At 50.0% G+C, this 19,083-nt stretch overlaps 1 protein-coding gene across 1 annotated transcript in view; it reads left to right on the forward strand.

Moving 5' to 3' along the window:
- Tfcp2l1 (transcription factor CP2 like 1) overlaps positions 1-16,780 on the forward strand; it is a 57,114-nt gene extending 40,334 nt beyond the window's left edge. Inside the window, exons 8-15 of the mRNA XM_036202785.1 lie at positions 1,547-1,638; positions 4,322-4,370; positions 4,449-4,542; positions 7,038-7,128; positions 9,172-9,275; positions 9,884-10,026; positions 14,827-14,878; positions 16,607-16,780. Of these exons, the coding sequence (XP_036058678.1) occupies positions 1,547-1,638; positions 4,322-4,370; positions 4,449-4,542; positions 7,038-7,128; positions 9,172-9,275; positions 9,884-10,026; positions 14,827-14,878; positions 16,607-16,653 (672 nt within the window). The 3' untranslated portion in view covers positions 16,654-16,780. The remainder of the gene's footprint in view (positions 1-1,546; positions 1,639-4,321; positions 4,371-4,448; positions 4,543-7,037; positions 7,129-9,171; positions 9,276-9,883; positions 10,027-14,826; positions 14,879-16,606) is intronic.
- Positions 16,781-19,083: the final 2,303 nt, after the last annotated feature.

Consider the following 19,083-nt stretch of genomic DNA (forward strand, 5'->3'; position numbering starts at 1 on the left):
CAGAGTGCTCCTGAGAGGCTATCACCAGCTCTTCCTGCTTCCTGTCACTGGCCTTCAGTGGCTTCACTCTTACTGGCCTGTTTTCTTTAAATAGCCATTGTGTTGGAGATTTTGACTAGCTGGATTCCCTCTGAAGGTGTGTATAAGACCCAGGATGGCCATGCAAGGTCAAGGCTATGTTGATGGTGAGACTTGCAATATAGAAGGCGGGTGGCCAGGTCCCAGCTATGCATATGCCTATGTGTGTATGTGTTAAGGCACATGTGAGGAATGTTTTCATAGGACAGGGTAAAAAGCTAACGTGGCCTGCAAGTATGTACTGGCACTTTATTTCTCCTGAGGGTGGCAGTGGGCAGGGAGCCCAGAACAGGAAAACTTCCGCTTGCTCTCTGCCAGCAGAAGGACACAAGGACTGTGTTTCATGCATTTTCTTCCCATGCCTGGTCCATACCTGACTGATGACTTCTGCCACAAGTACCCCATCTAGTGATGTTACTCATCCTGGCCGAGCCCCAGCTTCTCTGCTCTAATTCTGACTTCCCTGAAAGCAGAATACCACAGCTGTGCAGGCCCTCACCACAGCACAGCGTAACTGGTACAAAGAAGCCAGGCTGTGACCTTGGGATGCCAGCGAGCTCCTTCTATCAGCTCATCAGATTTCCTCCTTTGGTAGAATTTAGCATCAACAAATTCCAGCCCACACTCACAACGGTTAAATATTTACCAACCTGGCATTTGGTGGGGGATAGTCAGTCTTTAGGAATGCTTCAAACTGGCCCTCTCCAAGCGAAGTCATAGACCTCCAAGGGAGGGAAGGGGAAACACACAGGCTTGGGGTGCTCCCTTTCCCCTGGAGGTCTCAGTTCTCTCTCCAGCACCCCCAACTGGCCTGTGCATTGGAATGTCCGCCAAGGGAAGGCTCACATCATGCCTGTTTCTGTCTTTTGGAGCCCAGATGGGTACTAACATGGAATAACTGTACACGTCGTCTGGGAGGAGCTATTCTTGGAAGAGTTCCAAGACCCTTCCTGCCTGCTGCAGCCCCGGGTGCAGGTCCCTCACTCAATAGGGTGGGTTTTGGCTCAGAACTAACACTGTTCTCTTTTTCTTTAGGAGCATCTCTCCTCTGAATAATGCATAGTTAATATGCATTGACCGCTTGGGTTTTGATTGTCTTCATTTGTGGGCTTGGGCATTACATGCTTCTTTCCAGCTTTGGTTTGATTACTAGGGAGCTCAAAAGGGTGCATTTCATCGTTTTCCTGCTCCAGATGACTTCCTGAGTTCTAGGTCTCTTCTGTCATGTTTGTTGGGTGACCCTAGCAGTCTGACTGGCCATTGTGGGTGCTCAGTCAGAATATTTAACCGTTGTGAGTGTGGGCTGGAATTTGTTGATGCTAAATGAATACTCTGTGCTGACACAGTAGCATCTTAGACATCAGTGTTGATGAATGCTTACTTGGACAGGCCTAAGGAGTATGGGCTGTCTCTTGAGCTTCTCCCAAGACCACTCTTGAGTCACGCTGTCCTGTATCTCTTCCCACAGTGTTCTCCATGGCCCGATGTCGCCTACCAGGTGAACAGTGCTCCATCCCCAAGCTACAATGGCTCTCCCAACAGCTTTGGCCTCGGTGAAGGGTATGTCCAGCCTTTCTTTCCTTGGAGTCCTGGCATGTGGTGGGTAAAGGTTCCTTTTTTGGTCTCCCTTCGTCCCATGGCCTGGCATCTTATTTGGGTTTTTATGTGGCTAACTGGAATATCAATTGCAGCCATATTCATCTGTTCCTTACCTGCTCCCCATGCTGGGGGTGGAATCCAGGGCTTAGTACATGCTAGGCAAGAGCTGTGCCACTGAGCTACATCCTCAGCTCCCATCTTTAGCTTTGGGTTTTTGGGGCAGGGTTGTATGTGGCCCAGATTGAACTTGAGTTTGTTGGTTAGCACAGGCTGGCCTTGACCTTGGAATCCTACTTTTTCAGCCTCTTGAGTGCTCAGGTTCCAGGTGTATGCCATCACACCTGGCTATGTGCAGTGTGTGTGTGTGTGTGTGTGTGTGTGTGTGTGTGTCTGTCTGTCTGTCTGTCTGTCTGTCTGTGTCTGTATGTTCTTTTCTCTATACTCCCACAAGTGGCAACAGGTTTGTGAGAATTTACCTAGAAAACCAGTGTTCTCCTGAGGTGGGTGCTGGATGGCTGAGGCATTTAGAAGGTCCTCCTTGGTTTTCTCTCTACTTCTTGTGCATGCTTCCTGAAGGGACTATTTACATAGCAGCCTCCAAACCTGGGTTTCAGTGTTTGTAGCACCAAAACTAGTTTTGCTGAACCTTGGCTGACTACAGATAGGCCATGTGGCCCCGAGGACACAGTGGTAGGACAGTGCAGACATCATAGGCAGATTCTAACTGGCATGCTGTGCAGACATGATGACTTTGTAGCAATGTCCTGGTAGTGAGGAGAGGACTCCAGCCTGGGTGCTGTTAGTGAGGACAGAGAATCTCTGGGTTTTGTGCCTTGAGCTCCTGCTCAGCAGTCCATCTCTAATGAAAAGTCAGGGTTGGGGGATGGAGCTGGAGCTCACTGATAGAGGAAATGCCTGGTTTGATCTTGAGCACCTGCTGTGGTGGCTGGCACCTGTAGTTCCAGCATTCTGGAAGTAAAGGAAGAGGATTAGCAGTTCAAGGTTATGTAGCAAGTTCAAGGCCAGCCCAAGCTAAAGGAGATACGCTCAAAGGCAGACAGACAGACAGACAGACAAACAGAAGAAAAAATAACACTGCCCGTGTGTGAGCTTAGTTTTACCATTGTGAAATGTCTTCTCAAGAGTATAGAACTAAAAGGAAAGGTAGGTCATTTGGATCAGGCCTACCTGCTTGTTAATGACTATCTTCTGGGGAGCGACTTTCTTAACTTCCCTGAGCCCTGCTTTTCCCGGTGCAGAAGAGGGTTAGGGGTTCAACACAGGGTCATGAGGAACGATATACCTGTGATACAGACAGTAGAATGGCTGCTGGGTGACTGATAGCTGGGATGAGGTCATCTCTGCAAGGGGCCTGTATGTGCACATGCATGTGTGGGTTGTGCATGCAGAAGCCAGAAGTTGATGTAGGCATCTTCCTCCGTCATTCTCTTCCTCATTTTTGAGTCAGGGTCCCTCATTGAACCTGGAGTTCTCTGACTTGGTGAGCCTGGCTGACTGGTACTCTCCAGTGATGCTTCTGTCTCATTTCCCAGGCCTGGGATTAGAGGCATGCCCTGCTGTACCAGTTTGTGTGTGGGTGGGTGTTGGGACTTGAACATGCTTGCATGCCAAGCACTACTGTACCTTCCTATTGGGAAAACCCAGGCCATGTTTTTCTTCCTAAGTGGGTTACTAACCTGTGGATTCAGCACAGTGGCCCTTATGTGCCTCTCTGGCTAGGATTCAGTTGATGATTTGGGTCCAGCTGCAGCTTCCAGATTCTGGTCCAGGAGCTGAAGTACTGGAAGGAGTGTGGCCAGCGTTCTGGTTAGCTTGTCCTTTCCTTAGGCTGGAACTTGGGTATTTTAGCTATTTCCTGGCACTGGAACAAAAATTCTTGATAAGAAGTGACTTAAGGAAGGATTGATTTCAGCTCACAATTCAAGGAGATCCAGTCCATCGCTGTGCAGAAGCCACGGTAGCAGGAGCATGAGGCAGATGGTCCAGTTAGGATGTAGGATGCAGAGATGGATGTTGTGCTTAGTTTCCTTTCTCCCTTACAGTCAGTCCAGGACCCCCGCCCATTGAATGCTGCTGCCCATGTTTAGAGTGGGTCTTTCCACCTCACTTAACTTGATGTAGAAACTCACCCTCAGACATGGGCACAGGTTTGTTTCCATGGTGATTCTAAATCCTACCAAAGTGAACCTTCCAAAGGGGTGAGGCTCCACCATGCAGCACACGATCCAGTCACAGTGGACGAGCTCTCCTTGCAGACTACACAGGTAGAGTTATTGTAGCTTGAACAGTGTAGTCATCAAAACCTCCTGAACTAAAAGGAAAGGACATTTGGATCAGGCCTACCTGCTCGTTAATGTCTATCTTCTGGGGAGCGACTTTCTTAACTTCCCTGAGCCCTGCTTTCCCCGGTGCAGAAGAGGGTTAGGGGTTTCAACACAGGAGTTGAATTCAGGAGACATTGTGAGAGACTGGGTCTTATGTTTGTCTGATTCAGGCAGTCTTCCAGGACTTACTTTTAAAGCAAGTCACACACCTGCTGGAACGTAGGCACCACGTAGGCTCTGGAACCTTCCTTCATATCCCTGGGGTCCTCATGCTCACCGACGTCTCTTTTCCTTTACAGCAACAGCTCACCTACCCACCCAGTGGAGCCCTTACCCCTGGGCAGTGATGTAAGTTTGCATGGGTGCTGGCGGGCTGGCGGCCCCTCTGGCTCGGTGGCCATTTTGAGCCTCCTTCCTCTCGTGCAGCACCTGCTCCCCTCGGCCTCCATCCAGGATGCCCAGCAGTGGCTGTACCGTAACCGCTTCTCACAGTTCTGCCGGCTCTTCGCCAGCTTCTCAGGTGAGCCTTGTGGACTTGGGTTTGGCAGCCACAGGTGTCCTGGCTTACTCTTGGTCCCATGTGGCTTGTCCAGGGAAAGTGGCTTCCCTTTCTTACAGCTCGTGGTATGACGTTGTGTCCCTAGACAATCGTTGTCAAGTTCAGCTTGCGGGGCTGTTTGAGCGATGGTACTCAGACCCTCTTAGCTGTCGATACGGCTGGGCTCTGTAGGGCTCTGTATCGGTTCCTCTTCTCATCGATGTGGCAGAATACCTCCAAAGCAACTTACGTGGGGAGGGCGGGGGAGTCATGTCATCAAGAGTATCCTCCACAGTACAGAAACCGAGACGGATGCTGGGCTAGCTCCCTTCTGCTTTTTTATTCAGTCCAGAACCCCAGCCCATGGGATGGTGCTGCCCACATTCAGGGGGGGTCTTCCTACTCAGCTAACCAAATCTAGAAACTCCCTCACAGGCATGCCCAGAGGATTGTCTCCTGAGTAGAGAGCCTGTCAAGTTGACAGTATTAAAAACCACAGGGCCCCTTAGCCAATCAGGGCAGCTCTTACCTGCCATGTGGGACCTACGTGTTTCCTCCAGGGCTATCCACTGGAGTTGGTGGTGAATCTTAGGCAGGAGAGAAAAACCTGCTTTCCTCCCTCCACACCCCCCCAAGGGTTTCTGAGGGTTTGGTTGGGGGATGGCCCACGGATGAATGTTGTAAGTGGGGTGCTATGGGAACAGAGAGGCAGTGAGCCCGACCACTCAGCAGTGAGCCCAGATTGAGGGGAGTAAAGGTCCCTCCCAGTGTGGGGAGTTGTCAACAGCAGAGGGAACACAGGAGTCGCTAGTTACCTCAGCTTTATCTCCAAGAGCATTCTTAATGGGAGGTAGAAGGGCAAGGATAACTGGGGACCTTGTGCTGCCATAGGAACTGGCCACTTCAGTGCACTGTGACCTGTGCTGGGTGAAGGAGGCAGGGAAGGCTTACCCAGGGGTCCTTGAGTGCTAGAGAGGGTTGGGGGAATGGTAGGGGTGAGCTCTGCCAGCAGAAAGTGCAGAGGCTGTGAGGTAGGTGAACTGAGGAAGCAGTGAGGTCAGATCACCAGGGGGATGTGGCCTGGATTCTGGAAGGACCATATAGGAAGATATTAGCTTTCAGTCCCTATACAAAGCCAACCATTCTGGACTGGAGCTGTAGCTCAGTTAATAGATTGCTTGCCTGGCATGCACAAGGCCCCAGCACCACATATACTGGGTACAGTGTGCTGAGGAGGTAGAAGAATGAGAAGTTCAAGGTTACCTCAGCTCTTTAGTTTAAGCCCACCCAGGGTTACATGAACTACGTCTCAGAGGAAAGAAAAAGCAGAGGCTGGATGCAGGGAACCCTGACATCCCCTGAGATAGAGAAAATGGAGGTGACTGAAGAATCCTGGGGATCTGAGGTCTTTAAAGACTTTACACTGTGGGATCTCTACTTAACCATCATTCTCCTCTATTTCTGTGAGACACCGGCCTCCTCTTCTCCTTCAGTGGGGTGGCAGGTCTGTCCGTGTTATCTTGGGCAGCTAGTTTTCTGCCCTTGGTTGGTGCTAGTTCCCAGAGTGTGTATGTATTGTCATCCTGTCTGTATTGGTGGCAGCATGCTGATCAAATCTGTGCATAGAATAGTGCTGATGAAGAGCAGAGAGCAGGATGGGTGGGCAGGCAGGCCGGACGGGTGGGCTGGGCTCATTTTCTCCTCTGACTTGTGAGCACACTAGCTTTTAGCTTCTGATGGGTGTTTTTTTGTTTTTTTGTTTTTTGTTTTGTTTTGTTTGTTTGTTTGTTTGAGACAGGGTTTCTCTGTGTAGCTTTGCACCTTTCCTGGAACTCGCTTTGTAGACCAGGCTGGCCTGGAACTCACAGAGGCTTCTGACGTTTTATGGCTGTGACCTGCAGTTTATGCCTTATGTCCTCTCTCTTTGTGGAAGGTCTAGTGCCCACTGAGGGTGAAACTGGGCATACTTTGCCCCACCCCTGCTGTGGGGTCACCATGTATATACCATGTCACTTGTGGTGTGTTGTTGTTTGTTTTTTAGCTCTTTTGGGGGGCCTGCCACCCAGTTTCCAAATAAATCACATGCGGAGGCTTATTCTTAATTATGAATGTTTGGCCTTAACTTGGCTTATTGTTAGCCAGCGTTTCTTAAATTATCCCTGTCTACCTTTTGCCTCTGGACTTTTCCTGTTCTCTTCTTACTCTGGCTGGCTGGGTGGCTGGCTGGCTGGCTCCTCCTTCTCTGGCTCCTTCTTTTTTCCTCCCAGATCTTCCTCCTCTATACATTCTCTCTGCCTGCCAGCCCTGCCTATTTCTCTCTCCTGCCTTGCTATTGGCTATTCAGCTCTTTATTAGACCATCAGGTGTTTTACACAGGCACAGCAACACGGCTTCCCAGAGTTAAACAAATGCAACATAAACAAAAGTAACACCCCTTACAATAATATCCTACAACCGTGGCGGATGTCTCCACTTAGGTGCTGACCTGCTGAAAATGTCCAGAGACGACCTGGTCCAGGTCTGTGGCCCTGCAGATGGGATTCGGCTCTTCAATGCCATCAAAGGCAGGTAGGTGTCAGTTTTAGAGAAACAAGCCAAAGGCTGTGGCCTCTGGGCTGCCTGTGTATGGCAAGAAAGAAGGCCCACCTCAGCCTCTTGAACTGTGGGTAAGCCTGCTTGCTGGTGGGACTAGGTGATGGAAGGAATCTCTCTTTCAGCATGGGAGAGGTGGGACAGTGGATGAGATGCCATGTGGAGATCACTTAATTCCTACCCTCAGTGGTCCTTGCTCAGACACACCTCAGTAGTAGTTGTTTCCCATTGCCATGACAACGGGCCTGACAAAGGCAGCGTATGAAAAGAAAGGTTTATTCTGGCTCATGGTTTGGAGGCATGGTGCCATGTCCAGTGCAGCTCAAGGGACAGAGCAGACTGTGGCCGCTAGGGGATGAAGAAAGGACAGACACATATACAGGAGAGCTGGGTTCGGACTGACTGGGTTCCCTGACGATGGAGGAGGCTTAGTGTGTTCATTAGAGCTGAACAGCGAGGTGGGGTTATGGCGTGCCACTGAACAAGGGTTGTTAGTACATACAGGTAAACAGGAAGAAGATTTTACGGTATGCAGTTGAACAGGGATGATTTAGCTAATCTCAGTATGAGCAGTCTCTGTAGGGGAGCAGTCTTCCGGGCCATAAATACCAAGGGGGTGGAGCCATGTGGATGTTTTCTGAACCCACTATCAAATATTCACACGTGGACTCTGAGCCTCGCTCCAAGGCTTTGCCATTTTCCCATGGGTCTGAGGTCCTTGGCATGGCCAGCTCATGGCGACAGCACACATTCACTCAGGACTTCACACACTCGGGCCCTTCCTCCGCTCCCCATAGCGCAGACCATCAAGGAAGATGCCATGGCTGCAGGCGGGGAGGTGGCTGGTCACTTTGTGTCTTTAAGTCAGGAAGCAGAGAGAGCAGACTGCTTTCTGCTTTGTGTGGAGTCTGAGACCCCAGCTCATGGGGTGGTGCTGCCTTAATGGTGGGGCTTCTGACCTCAGTCAATCTGGAAACGCCCTCTCTCACAGGAGTCTGTCTCCTACATGATTCCAGATCTTCAATTAATATTAACTATCACAACCTCCCTCTCCTCCGTTGGACCCAGAGCCTGCGGATCTTGGCCTTTAGTCACTGGCCCAGACTCTGAACACTTGCAGAGTCCTGACTGAGAGCTGACTCCCCAGGGCGGGTGTGTGGCCTTGAAAACCACAGTACAGTTTTCAGGGTGATGTTATCTGCAGCACTCCCCACCACCATGCAAATGAAATGGCCTACGATAGTCCAGAATCCCTTGGCCATGTGGGACCCTGGACAGTGGCACTAGAATTAGCATCACAGTCAAACCAAATTTAAGTGTTAATTGAAATGGTGTGCTCTTTGTTTCTTTCTGGTACCGAGACTAGAACCCAGAGCTTGTGTATGCCAACAAGAGCTCCGCCGTTGAGCTATGCCTGAGCCTTGAAGTTAAAACAGAGCAGCCAGCTGGGGACAGTACAGTTGTAAAGTAGAGAACACAAGTGAGGGTGAATCCCAGATCTGCCTCCTAGGAGCTGTGCAATGAAAAAAGAAAGAAAGCCGTTTGCCCCTCTGAGCCTCAGTTTTCCTGCATGTGGAATGGAGATGAGCCTTGTTCACTCTCGTGAAGAATTCTCTATGTCACGTTCTCTGTGTCTTTTCTTCTCCCCTTTGGGGGATTAAACCCAGGGCTGCACACATGCCAAGCACATATCGTACCACCAAGCTGCACTCCATACCACCTCTGATCTTGAGATTCAGATCTACAGAAAAGCCTCAGCTTGGCAGGTTGCAAAGAGTCGTCTACCCCCTTCCTCCAGAACACCCTGTATGAAGCCATAAAGATCCATCAGGACTGGATTCTATCCCTGAAAACATGATGTCCATGAGAAGCATTTTGCATCCCTACCTCCTGCTTCTTTTCTAAATCCCTCCATACTGCAAATTCTACTCTAGGTTCTGGAATATTCTAGAACATTCCAAAACATTCTAGAGCAACATCCCATCATATCTGCTAACTATTTCCTCCTCTTTTTGCCAGGAATGTGAGGCCAAAGATGACCATCTATGTCTGCCAGGAGCTGGAGCAGAACCAAGTACTCTTGCCCCAGAAGCAGGATGGCAGTGGAGACAATAGCCTGTGTGGTGAGTGGAGTCGAGTCTGCAGCCAGACTCCGAGCCTGCTCAGTTTCTGCTCTCACTGTTTTAGTTACTTTTGTCTTCTCTGTGAAGGAAGTTTGTTAGGCCTCACAGTCTGAGGGCATAGTCCCTGGTCAGGGACGTTATGGCAGCACAAGTGTGATGGTCATGTCACATCCACAGTGAGGAAGCGGAGAGCGATGAATACTGGGGTGGGGGTTAGCTGGCTGTCTCCCCAGCACCCACTAATTGTCTTTAAATAATCCTTCTGTTACCAGAAGTCACTGCGTAACCTTTGGAAAGGTGACATGCACACCAGGCACCACTTCTGAGTTCCATTGCTCCTCTAGGTCCTCCCCTCCCCCAGCTGGGTGCCTCGGGGTCTAGTGGGGTCCAGTATTCAATACATGTGCCCGGGAGAGACAGAAACAGCCAGCCTATGCCTACTTGTCAGTCGGCTCCACCAACCTTCTCAGCTTCCGACAGAACCCATGGCTCTGGGCATGAGCGTCCTGTCATGTGAGCTCTTGGCTTCTTGGGATGGGCTAGGGACACATAAATGGGTTCTTGTTTGTTTGATGGCCCCTTACCTGAAGGCACTTGCTCCTCCCCAGTGTACCACGCCATCTTCCTGGAAGAGCTGACCACCTTGGAGTTGATAGAGAAGATCGCCAGTCTGTACAGCATCGCCCCACAGCACATTCACCGGGTTTATCGGCAGGGCCCCACTGGCATCCATGTGGTGGTGAGCAATGAGGTGAGCTGACCTGGCCCTCAGGGAGATCCACAGATCTCCAAACAGGAGTAGACTCTCTGGCAGGGGTTCTCAACCTGTGGGGCACTACCCCTCCATCAAACCTCTTATCTCCAAGAATATTTACATTACGATTCATAATAGTAGCAAAGTTAGTTATAAAGTGGCAATGAAATAATTTTATGGTTGGGGTCACCACAGCACCAGGGACTGTATTAAAGGACCACAGCATCAGGAAGGTTGAGAGCCCCATATGGTCTACAGGTCAGGGTGTCTCAGTGTTTTCTAAGCATGTTGCAGCTGATAGCTGTAGGGGCCACCTGCAGTGTGAGGGGATGTTCTGACCACAGCTGGGTCAGGGGCTACCAAGTCGATGTTGAGTGACTTTTCCTGGGAAAGCATGAAAATGTCTTCTCCCCCGAGATAGGGCATTAACTATAGACTCAAGTAACAATTCCAGAACTGATTGATTTATTAGGTTTACTTACAGGAGTGTAGGTGACCCCAACAGGAGGCACACTCCCGAAAAGCCTTATCTCCATAGCTGTATAGATGGAGTCTCTCTTTCAGTTAACCTTGCATACTAATTACATAAACCTAGGAGGGAGGTAAAGGAAGGATCAGCTTCCTGTGAGGAGCCGAGAACCCTTCTCCTGCCCTCCCTCCATAAGGGACTGGCAACAAGCCCCATAATTAAAAACATTTTTCTTACATTTATTTACTTATTTTGTGAGGGGTGGCAGGTGGGTGCGTGGGTGCGTGCGTGTGTGGGTGTGTGCGTGTGTGGGTGTGTGGGTGCTACCGCACACAGGACGACTTGCAGGAATCAGTTCTCCCCTTCCACACCATGCGGGACTGGAGATCAGACTTGGGGCAAGCACTCAGTCGCTTGGCCATCCCCACGGCCCAACAGGCTCATTCTTAAGGGTCCCTTATGGGTAGTCACAGCTGCTGTGACTAAGATGATAATGGCTGTCGTGCTCAGAGGACAGCCTTCTTCATGTGTCCTTGGGGCATGTGTGCAGTCAGAAGAATGTGCCACCCATCAAGTGGGGAGCAAGTCCAAAGAGGCCAGTAGATAAAGGAGGGTCAGGGGCGGCTCCTGGGAGACACTTGCAAGGCCTCGTCAGCGATGAAGGTACACACCACTGAATTGGTGCTCGACATAGTCCCATGCAAGGAATGTGGTGCTGGCTGCTAGCACACGGTCTAAGGAAGTGACTGAGCCCTGTTGGAACCTCACCCCAGCCCTTTGGGGAGTGATGTGTTGAGCAGACTTGCCTACCAAATTGGGCATCCCTTGCCCATGATGGAAGAGATGATCTTAAGCTCATGTCCTGGACCTTCCTTCCACTGGCTGTTTGGTATATTGTATCGGTTAACTCTCTGGCACTGTTAACAAATACATGACCTTAAGAAGAGAGGTTCAGTCTGGGAAAGCCCTCACCCTGAAAGGGTGAGCACCTGGGTTCCCTTTCCTGAACGCATCCATGTCAAAAGCTGGACATGGTGGTATATATACCCCAGTGTAATCTCAGTGCTGGAGAGAAGGTGTATGTATGTGTACACACACACACACACACACACACACACACACACACACACACACCGTCAGTTTTCTATTGTTAGGGGCTGGTGGCGAGATAACCCATTGTGGCAGTAGGAGAGAGGCTAAGCAAACTGTTCTCACTGTGGCCAAGAAGGAAGGAGTGGGGGCGGGGCGCTAAGGTCCCAGTATCCCCTTCAGTACTAACCCTGGTGACCTGAGTTCTTTTTATTGGGCCCATGGAATCACAGAGTGTTGGGATTACATCTCTGTACTGCATCACACCTGGTTTAGGCAGCGCTGGAAATGGAACCCAGGGCTTTGTACATGCTAGCTAAGCAGGCACTCTAGCAATGGAGCCGCGTCCTCAGGCCCCGGAGGATTTCTTCTTGAGAAGATGCAAACCAGGAATGTATGTGCCTTGCAACTTCCCAGGTCCCTGAGGAAGTCCCTCCCCCACTTGTCCTGTGCCCTCAACAACAGGCAGTTAAGCAAGTGAGGCAGAGAACAGACCTCAAATGCCACCTTGGCTAAGTAGGGCGTTCTCATTCCCCAACTCTCCTTCCCACTCAACCCGAATCAATTAGGAAACCTTGAGCTCAGAATTACCCAGAGCGTTGGAGGCAGCCTGGCCAGCAAGGAGCCAGCCCCTGGGGTGCAAGGGCACTCAATTAAACAAGGGAGTTACTGATTAAGCCCTTGTGGGCCCTGCTTAGGGCTTTTCATGCCCAAGTGGCTGGGCGGCCAAGAGTCCGAGCAAGAGCAGCTGAGGTATAGAATAAATGTACTTCATGCACCATTAGGCCCTGCAGGGAGGGTCAGGGTCGACAGGTGGGTGCCTTTGTAGGATTTGAGGCAGTAGTCCAGAGCAGGCAATAAAAAGTTTTTAATTGAAAGGGGCTTTGCTTACCCTGTTGGGTTTGGCGTGCATGTTTATGTTTATATTTTAACTATTTCTGAAGTGTATATTAGGAAATGAAGCCTACATGTAAAGATTTATAAAATTAACTTACATTTTGTTTTTAAATCTGATTGTGTGTGTGTGTGTGTGTGTGTGTGTGTGTGTGTGTGTGTGTGTGTGTGTGTGTATGCTATAGTGTATGTGTGGAGGTCATAGGATAATGTGCGAATGGTTTTTCTCCTTCCTCTATGGGTTCTGTGAATCAAACTCAGGTCTTCCAGGCTCACATAGCAAGTGCTTTTACCTGCTGACCCCCCTCACTGGCCCTGACTCATACATTTTAATAGGTCTCTAAGTCCTTGTACCCAGTTTACTAGACTATAATGGTTATAAACCCCTTGGTAGGCTTACATCATCTTTGACCCTTGCTTGTTCATGTGTATTTTATAATAATCATTTGTTTTCTCCCTAACACGTTAGGGGTGGGAGCAGTACACATGTGCACTTGTGGAGACTGGAAGAGAGTCTGTCTGTTGCCCCTCAGGCACCGCCCACCATAGCTTTGAAGACAGGGCCTCTTTATGTCCTCGAGCTGGCCGAGTAGACTGTGATAGCTGCTCAGGGCACCTCAACAATCCTCTTGTCTCTATCTGCCCAGCCTGGAGTTACAAGCCCACAGCATCATGGCTGTTTCATTTGGTTGGTTTTTAACCTGGGTTCTGGGGGGGGGGGGGTGTCAAACTTAGCTCTTCACGACTGCAAAGCATCTTGCTACCTGCCATCTCCTCAGCCCAGTAGGTAGGTCCCTTTCTTCCACCTACTTTAAAACTTAGAGGTGTGGAATAGCCATGCATTCCTCCAGGGCCCTCCTTTTTCCCCTCCACCATGGTTTTGATTCATGAATGCTGATGTGTGCAGCTGAGGGTCACTACACCTCTGAGTGTCATGAATGATCAGGTCCCAGTTGGCTTCCTCTCCTGCCACTGACAGTGCCGGGTATGGTATGAGCTTTATGTGACCACAGTGTTGCTCTCAATGTTCTTTAGCATGTCTTGAGGGTGCACATGCCTTGCAGGTGAACCCCAGGGGTGACATCCAGTAGATGAGTTTTCTAAAGTGCTGGTTCCCTTGTATATCCCAGTTACATTTTATCATCATGATGCTCCATTTTACAGATGGCACCATAAAGCCAGAAAATTCTTCTTTTCTCATGATCACTGGTTAGAAATCACAGTGAGAGCTTGGGGTAGGTGGCTATGGGTCATCTTTCTTGTGCATGTGGGGAGTAGCAGCCCCTTCCTTTTGGTCTTTGCAAGCCACTGATACACACAGTTAATCACTGTTGGTGGCCTTCTTGTAACTGTAATAAAATATAGGACAGGAAACATGCAAGGGAGGAGGGTTTATTGTGCCATTGAGCTGGGGAAAGCGAGGCAGCAGAAGCTGGGGAGGCTGTTGGGGCCATCAGGGAGTGGAGTGACCAGGAAGTGGTGTCTAGCCATAAACACTCAGGACCCACCCATTGATCCCCTTTCTCTAACAAGGCTCTACCTCATAAAGGTTCCACAACTTTCCCAAATGGTGCCACCAGCCCTGGACCAAGTGTTCAAAGACATAAGTCTATGGAGGATGTTTTTCATTCATGCACAATTGTTTTGTTTAAAAACATGTGCCAGTCATGAGCCTCTTGAATGATGAGAATGCTTTGCTAGGTGATTTCATGGCTGTGGAAACACCCTAGCTTACAGGCACCCAGAACCTGGATGGTGCAAGTCAGTCACTAGACATGGTACTGATGCCACCGAGGCAGTCAAGTGCCCTGGTGTGTGAGCACACTCTAAAATAGTAGCACCAAGGATGGTGTGGCAGATGTGCAGATCGATCGGTGGGTGGTGTGTACTGTGTGTGTCGTCTTCTGTACCATATTGGCAACTTAGTGGGGTGTTTACAGTATCGCCACAAATGTGAGGGCTGTTAACAGGATGACAGTGCCACCATGCAATGAGAATTGTTCAGCACCATCAATTGTACATGTGTCCTGTTGTTGACCAAAATGGAATTTCTGTGGTATGTGACTTAATTTTCCTTGTTTGTTTTTGAGGCAGAGTCTCACTGTGTAGCCCTGGTGGGCCTGGAACTAGCTGTGTAGACCAGGCTAGCTTCAAACTCATAGGCATCTACCTGCCTCTGGTGCCTGTGGGCATGTGGAGGCCAAAGGAGAGCCTGTTGCTGTTGCTCCCATGCCGCCCTGGAACTCACACACCCATCACTGACTGGGCCGGCTCTCCAACCCCTCCAGCCTTGCAATGATATGACGACACCCTTGAGCACAACATGTCTCTGCTCTGCCTTTCAGATGGTTCAGAATTTCGAAGACGAGTCTTGTTTTACCCTCAGTACATTAAAAGGTAAGCCCCTCCCTGCCTTCCCCATTGAAGCGTGTGTCTGTGTTCCCCGCTGTCATAGGCTGCCGGGCGGCAGGTGGGATCTGCCTGGACAGGGTCCCTCCAGAAGATGCAGAACTTGGAGCAGCCTCTGGGAGCAAGAAAAACCCAAGCTTTCTCCTACCTAGTCCTAGCTATGCCAGAATGCGTGACATCTTCAGGGAAGCATCAGGCCTGGGCATTTGTTCTCCATGACCTTGGTGTTTGGGCTTTCATAGAAGGTCTCTGGGAAGCCCAGGCAAGGACTACAATTCCCAGCAGAGTGAGTCAGGGGCTTAGAGGATCCATCTGAGCCAGATGTCTTGAGAGAATGACAGGATGCCTATACTCTGCTGAGAGCGAGTCTGCGCACCACCAGTTGGGTTAATTTGCGCAAGGCAGAGAAAGGCCAACTGTGACTTTCCTTGGCTGGGAGGATCAATGGATGGGCTTTATTAGAACAGAAGCCTGGAGCCTGGAAGGTGGTTCAGTGGATGAGAGCACATATTATTGCTCTTGCAGAGACTCCAAGTTTGGCTCCCGGCACCCATGTCTGGTGGTTCACAACCACTTGTAACTCCAGCTTTATGGGATCCAAAGCCTATTCTGGCTCTGCAGGCATTCATTCATTTGCACATACACATACATACATAATTAAGATTAAAGAAAGTAAAGACTAGGAGACTGGGTTCCAGACTGTGCTGCGACCACTTCCTGTCTCGTTCTGTGAATCCTGGTTATATCAGTTAGCTTTCTGTTACTGTAACAATGCCTGAGATAACCAAAGTGAAGGTGGGTTTGTCTGGGCTCAGTTCTGGAGGTTTTAGCCTGTGGCTGATTGGGCCCATAGCAACAAGGCAGTGAGCTGTGATGGTGTGAGTTGGGTGAACTGCTCTGCTCACTGCAGAACAGCTGGCACGTGAGTGAAGAGGAGGAGCTAAGACTCAGTGTTCCCTCCGAGGACACGCCTTCTTTGATGCCACCTTCTCCCGCTAGGCTCCACCCCTTCACGGTCCCACCGTCCTTCACTAGTGCCGGCTGGAGACTAAACCTTTCACAACGTGGGCCTCTTATCCTAAATAGAGCGCAGAGAATGGCTCCCACAGGCCTCTGAGTGGAGCCACAGCATTGTAGAAAGCCATCGTTTGCCTTGGGTTATGGTGAAAAGGCTCATCGTAAAAACTAGAGTGCCTGGGAAGATCAGTACAGTGCTCGCCCTGCAAGCAGGAAGACCCGAGTTCAGTCTCCAGAGCCCATGTTTGTTTGTTTTTTAAAAAGCTGGACATGGGTGGTGCATGCCTGTGTTCGATCCTAGCACTGGTGAGACAGATGGGTGGACCGCTGAGGCTCCTGGGCCAGCCAGCCCAGCTTACTTGCTGAGCTCCAGACCAATGAGAGACCCTGTCCCCAAACATAAGATGGCTAACTCCTAAGGAATGATACCTGAGGTTGTCCTTTGGCCTTTGCGTGCACGTGCGCATGCACACGTACATGCACACACACATACACACATGCACATGCACACACACAGTAATTACATAAGGCAGATGCCGAAACCTGGGTAGCACCCCCACTTGTATAAACATGCCCTTCCTTGTGTGGCTGTGTAAGTGGTTTTGCTTCTGTCTTAATACATGCTTTTGGGGGACACGTAGACCCCACTGCACCTCCTTTCGTCCTCACACATGCCCATGCCCAGTGTTTCTCTTGCAGCAGAGAGCAATGACGGCTACCACATCATCCTCAAGTGTGGACTCTGAGCAGCTGCGACCTGCACCTGTCCCCACCCCACGGAGCCCCGGCTGTAGAAGTTGTACCCTCTGTCGGCTGCTGTTTCCCCTAACAAGCTCAGACTAGGAGGGACTCTGCCCAGACCAGAAAAGCCAACGACAGCCATGGATACAAAGTCTGGCATGCAGAAAGCCAGTGGTTCCCTTCTCTCTTCTCTTGGCTTTTAGCTTTTGAACGGTTCCTTGTTCTGTTTCCCAGGCAGACAGTGGGGACATACATCTCTTAAACCCTGAACCTGTGGTTGGAGGCTCCTTAGTTGACCCCTCCTGACTACTCCTTTGCCTCGCCCTGTTCTGCACTTCCTTCTTGGGCCACTGGCTTCATGGCTAGCTCTGCCAGCCTGACGGGGACACCTACAGCTCTTCTCTAGTAGTGACCTCCCTTCTCAGTGACCTGGTGGCAGCCTCTTTCCTGTTCTTGGATGAATTGCTAGCATGGGGGCTATTTATTCTGTGCCTTCCACCTTTCCCTCAGTTGCCTTGTTTCTAAGGAGCTGCCACATTCAAGCCTAGAGGCGTGTGCATGTCTCTGCCTTGACATGGTAGATGCCACCGTGCGCCGGTGTCACCTCTCGTGGTCATTGTATTAGTTACTTTTCTGTAGTGTCATAAGATACCCTGAGAGAAGCAGCTAAATGCAGACAGGGCTTGTTTGGGCTTCTAGAGTTGTGGAGGGATAGATTCTATAGTGGTGAGGAAGGTGTAGAGTGGAGAGCTGGTTGAACTCATTTTCATATACATGGGATGCAGAGAGAATGCACGTAAACAGGAAGTGGTAGAAGGTTACAAGCCCTCAGTGGACACCCCCAGTGATAAACTTCCCCCCAGCAAGACTGCATCTTCTAAAGGTCCCACAACCTCCACAGACAGTACCACCAGTTAGGACAACAGGTTCAAATACATGAACCTATGGGACACATTTCTCCTTCAAACCACATGTGTTGCCCCTGTGTGACTTCTCACAGCCCCTAATTAGGGTGGCAATGGACTGGAGGATGGCATGGAACTTCCTCACCAGGGAAGAGGGATGAGAACAGAATGACTCCTCTTGGGTTACTACAGTGTAATCCCAATGAATAAAGAGTACTGAAGAGGCGAGGATTGCCTTGGATCCAGTGGCCTTGACCGTCAGTTTAGAACTTTAGGTTGGGGTTCATTTAGCTCAGCAAACCCCTTGCCTGGCAAGTGTGAGTTACTGGGTACCATCTCGGTACTGCAGCAGGAGGGATTTATGGAATTTCCTCTTTGAGACAACTTTGGTTAACCAAGGCTGTTTGCCAAGTCTCCCAAGGGAAGTGTATTCTCTGCAGTGCTCTCACTTAAGAGTCTGTCTTTCCCAATTGTAGGTGTATATTTAGGGCACTTTGTTTTGTTGGTACAGTCAAATCACCTTTTTTTGATCCTCCTGGCTCTGCCTCCCGAGTGCTGGGATTAAAGGTGTGCACCACCAATGCCCAGCTGAATCAACTTTTTTAACTATGGGGGAGTTTGAGGATCAGTAGCTGTGGTAGACCCAAGAATTTATCTTCATTTTGCCAGAGATCTCTGCTGGCCCAAGGCTTCACCTCCTTCCTAATCCAAGTTCCCTAAAACACGGTGAGCCCTCTGATCACCAGAGCTTTTGTGGGATATACTTCTAGGCTTAGAGATCATCAGGCTTTGGCAAACATTATTTTACAGGCAGAGAAACTATTCTTAAAGTGCGGCTGGGCTCTCGGTTTCTTGTCTTCTGGGAGTGTGTGGATGGGGCTGACAGCTTTATTCAGATGTTGGTGCTATGGGCATATTGGCACAGACTTTCATATGGACAGGGTTTCATTTTGGGAATGTGCCTGGGAGTAGAGTGGATAGCTCCTAAAATAACTTCCCTCTTTGAGGAACTGCCCTGTGTTTCCAACATTGCTACTGCACCTGTTTACGGAGGAGGGTTCTAGTTTCTTGGCTTCCTCACCAACATTTGCAGTGATCTCCCTCCCTCCCTTCCTCCCTCCCTCCCTCCCTCCCTCCCTCCTCCCTTCCATGTTGTCCAGTCTGATCTCAAAGTCACTAGGCAGGAGAGGATGATGGAACTTCTGATGCCCCTACCTCTATCTTCTGAGTGCTAAGAACACAAGTACCCGCCCCTCGCTTCTGCAGTGCTGGACAGAATCCAGGGCTTTGTGCTTGGAGGGGAAGTGCTCTACCTACCAGCTGCGCTCCTCCCCTTTGTCCATCTGTCTTTTTGTGTCCCAGTGTCCTGCGGTGTCCTGTGTTTCTCTGATGGTCAGTGATGTTCAACGGTCCTGTCACATGTTGGTTGGCCATCTGTATGTCCTTGGGGAAGTGTCTGTTCAGGTCCTCTGCCCGTTTTCAAATTGTGCTGCCTTTTCATTGCGCTGTCCAAATTGTTGGTGAATTCTA

The sequence above is a fragment of the Onychomys torridus genome, chromosome 11, assembly GCF_903995425.1.
Source record: "Onychomys torridus chromosome 11, mOncTor1.1, whole genome shotgun sequence".
Taxonomy (NCBI): domain Eukaryota; kingdom Metazoa; phylum Chordata; class Mammalia; order Rodentia; family Cricetidae; genus Onychomys; species Onychomys torridus.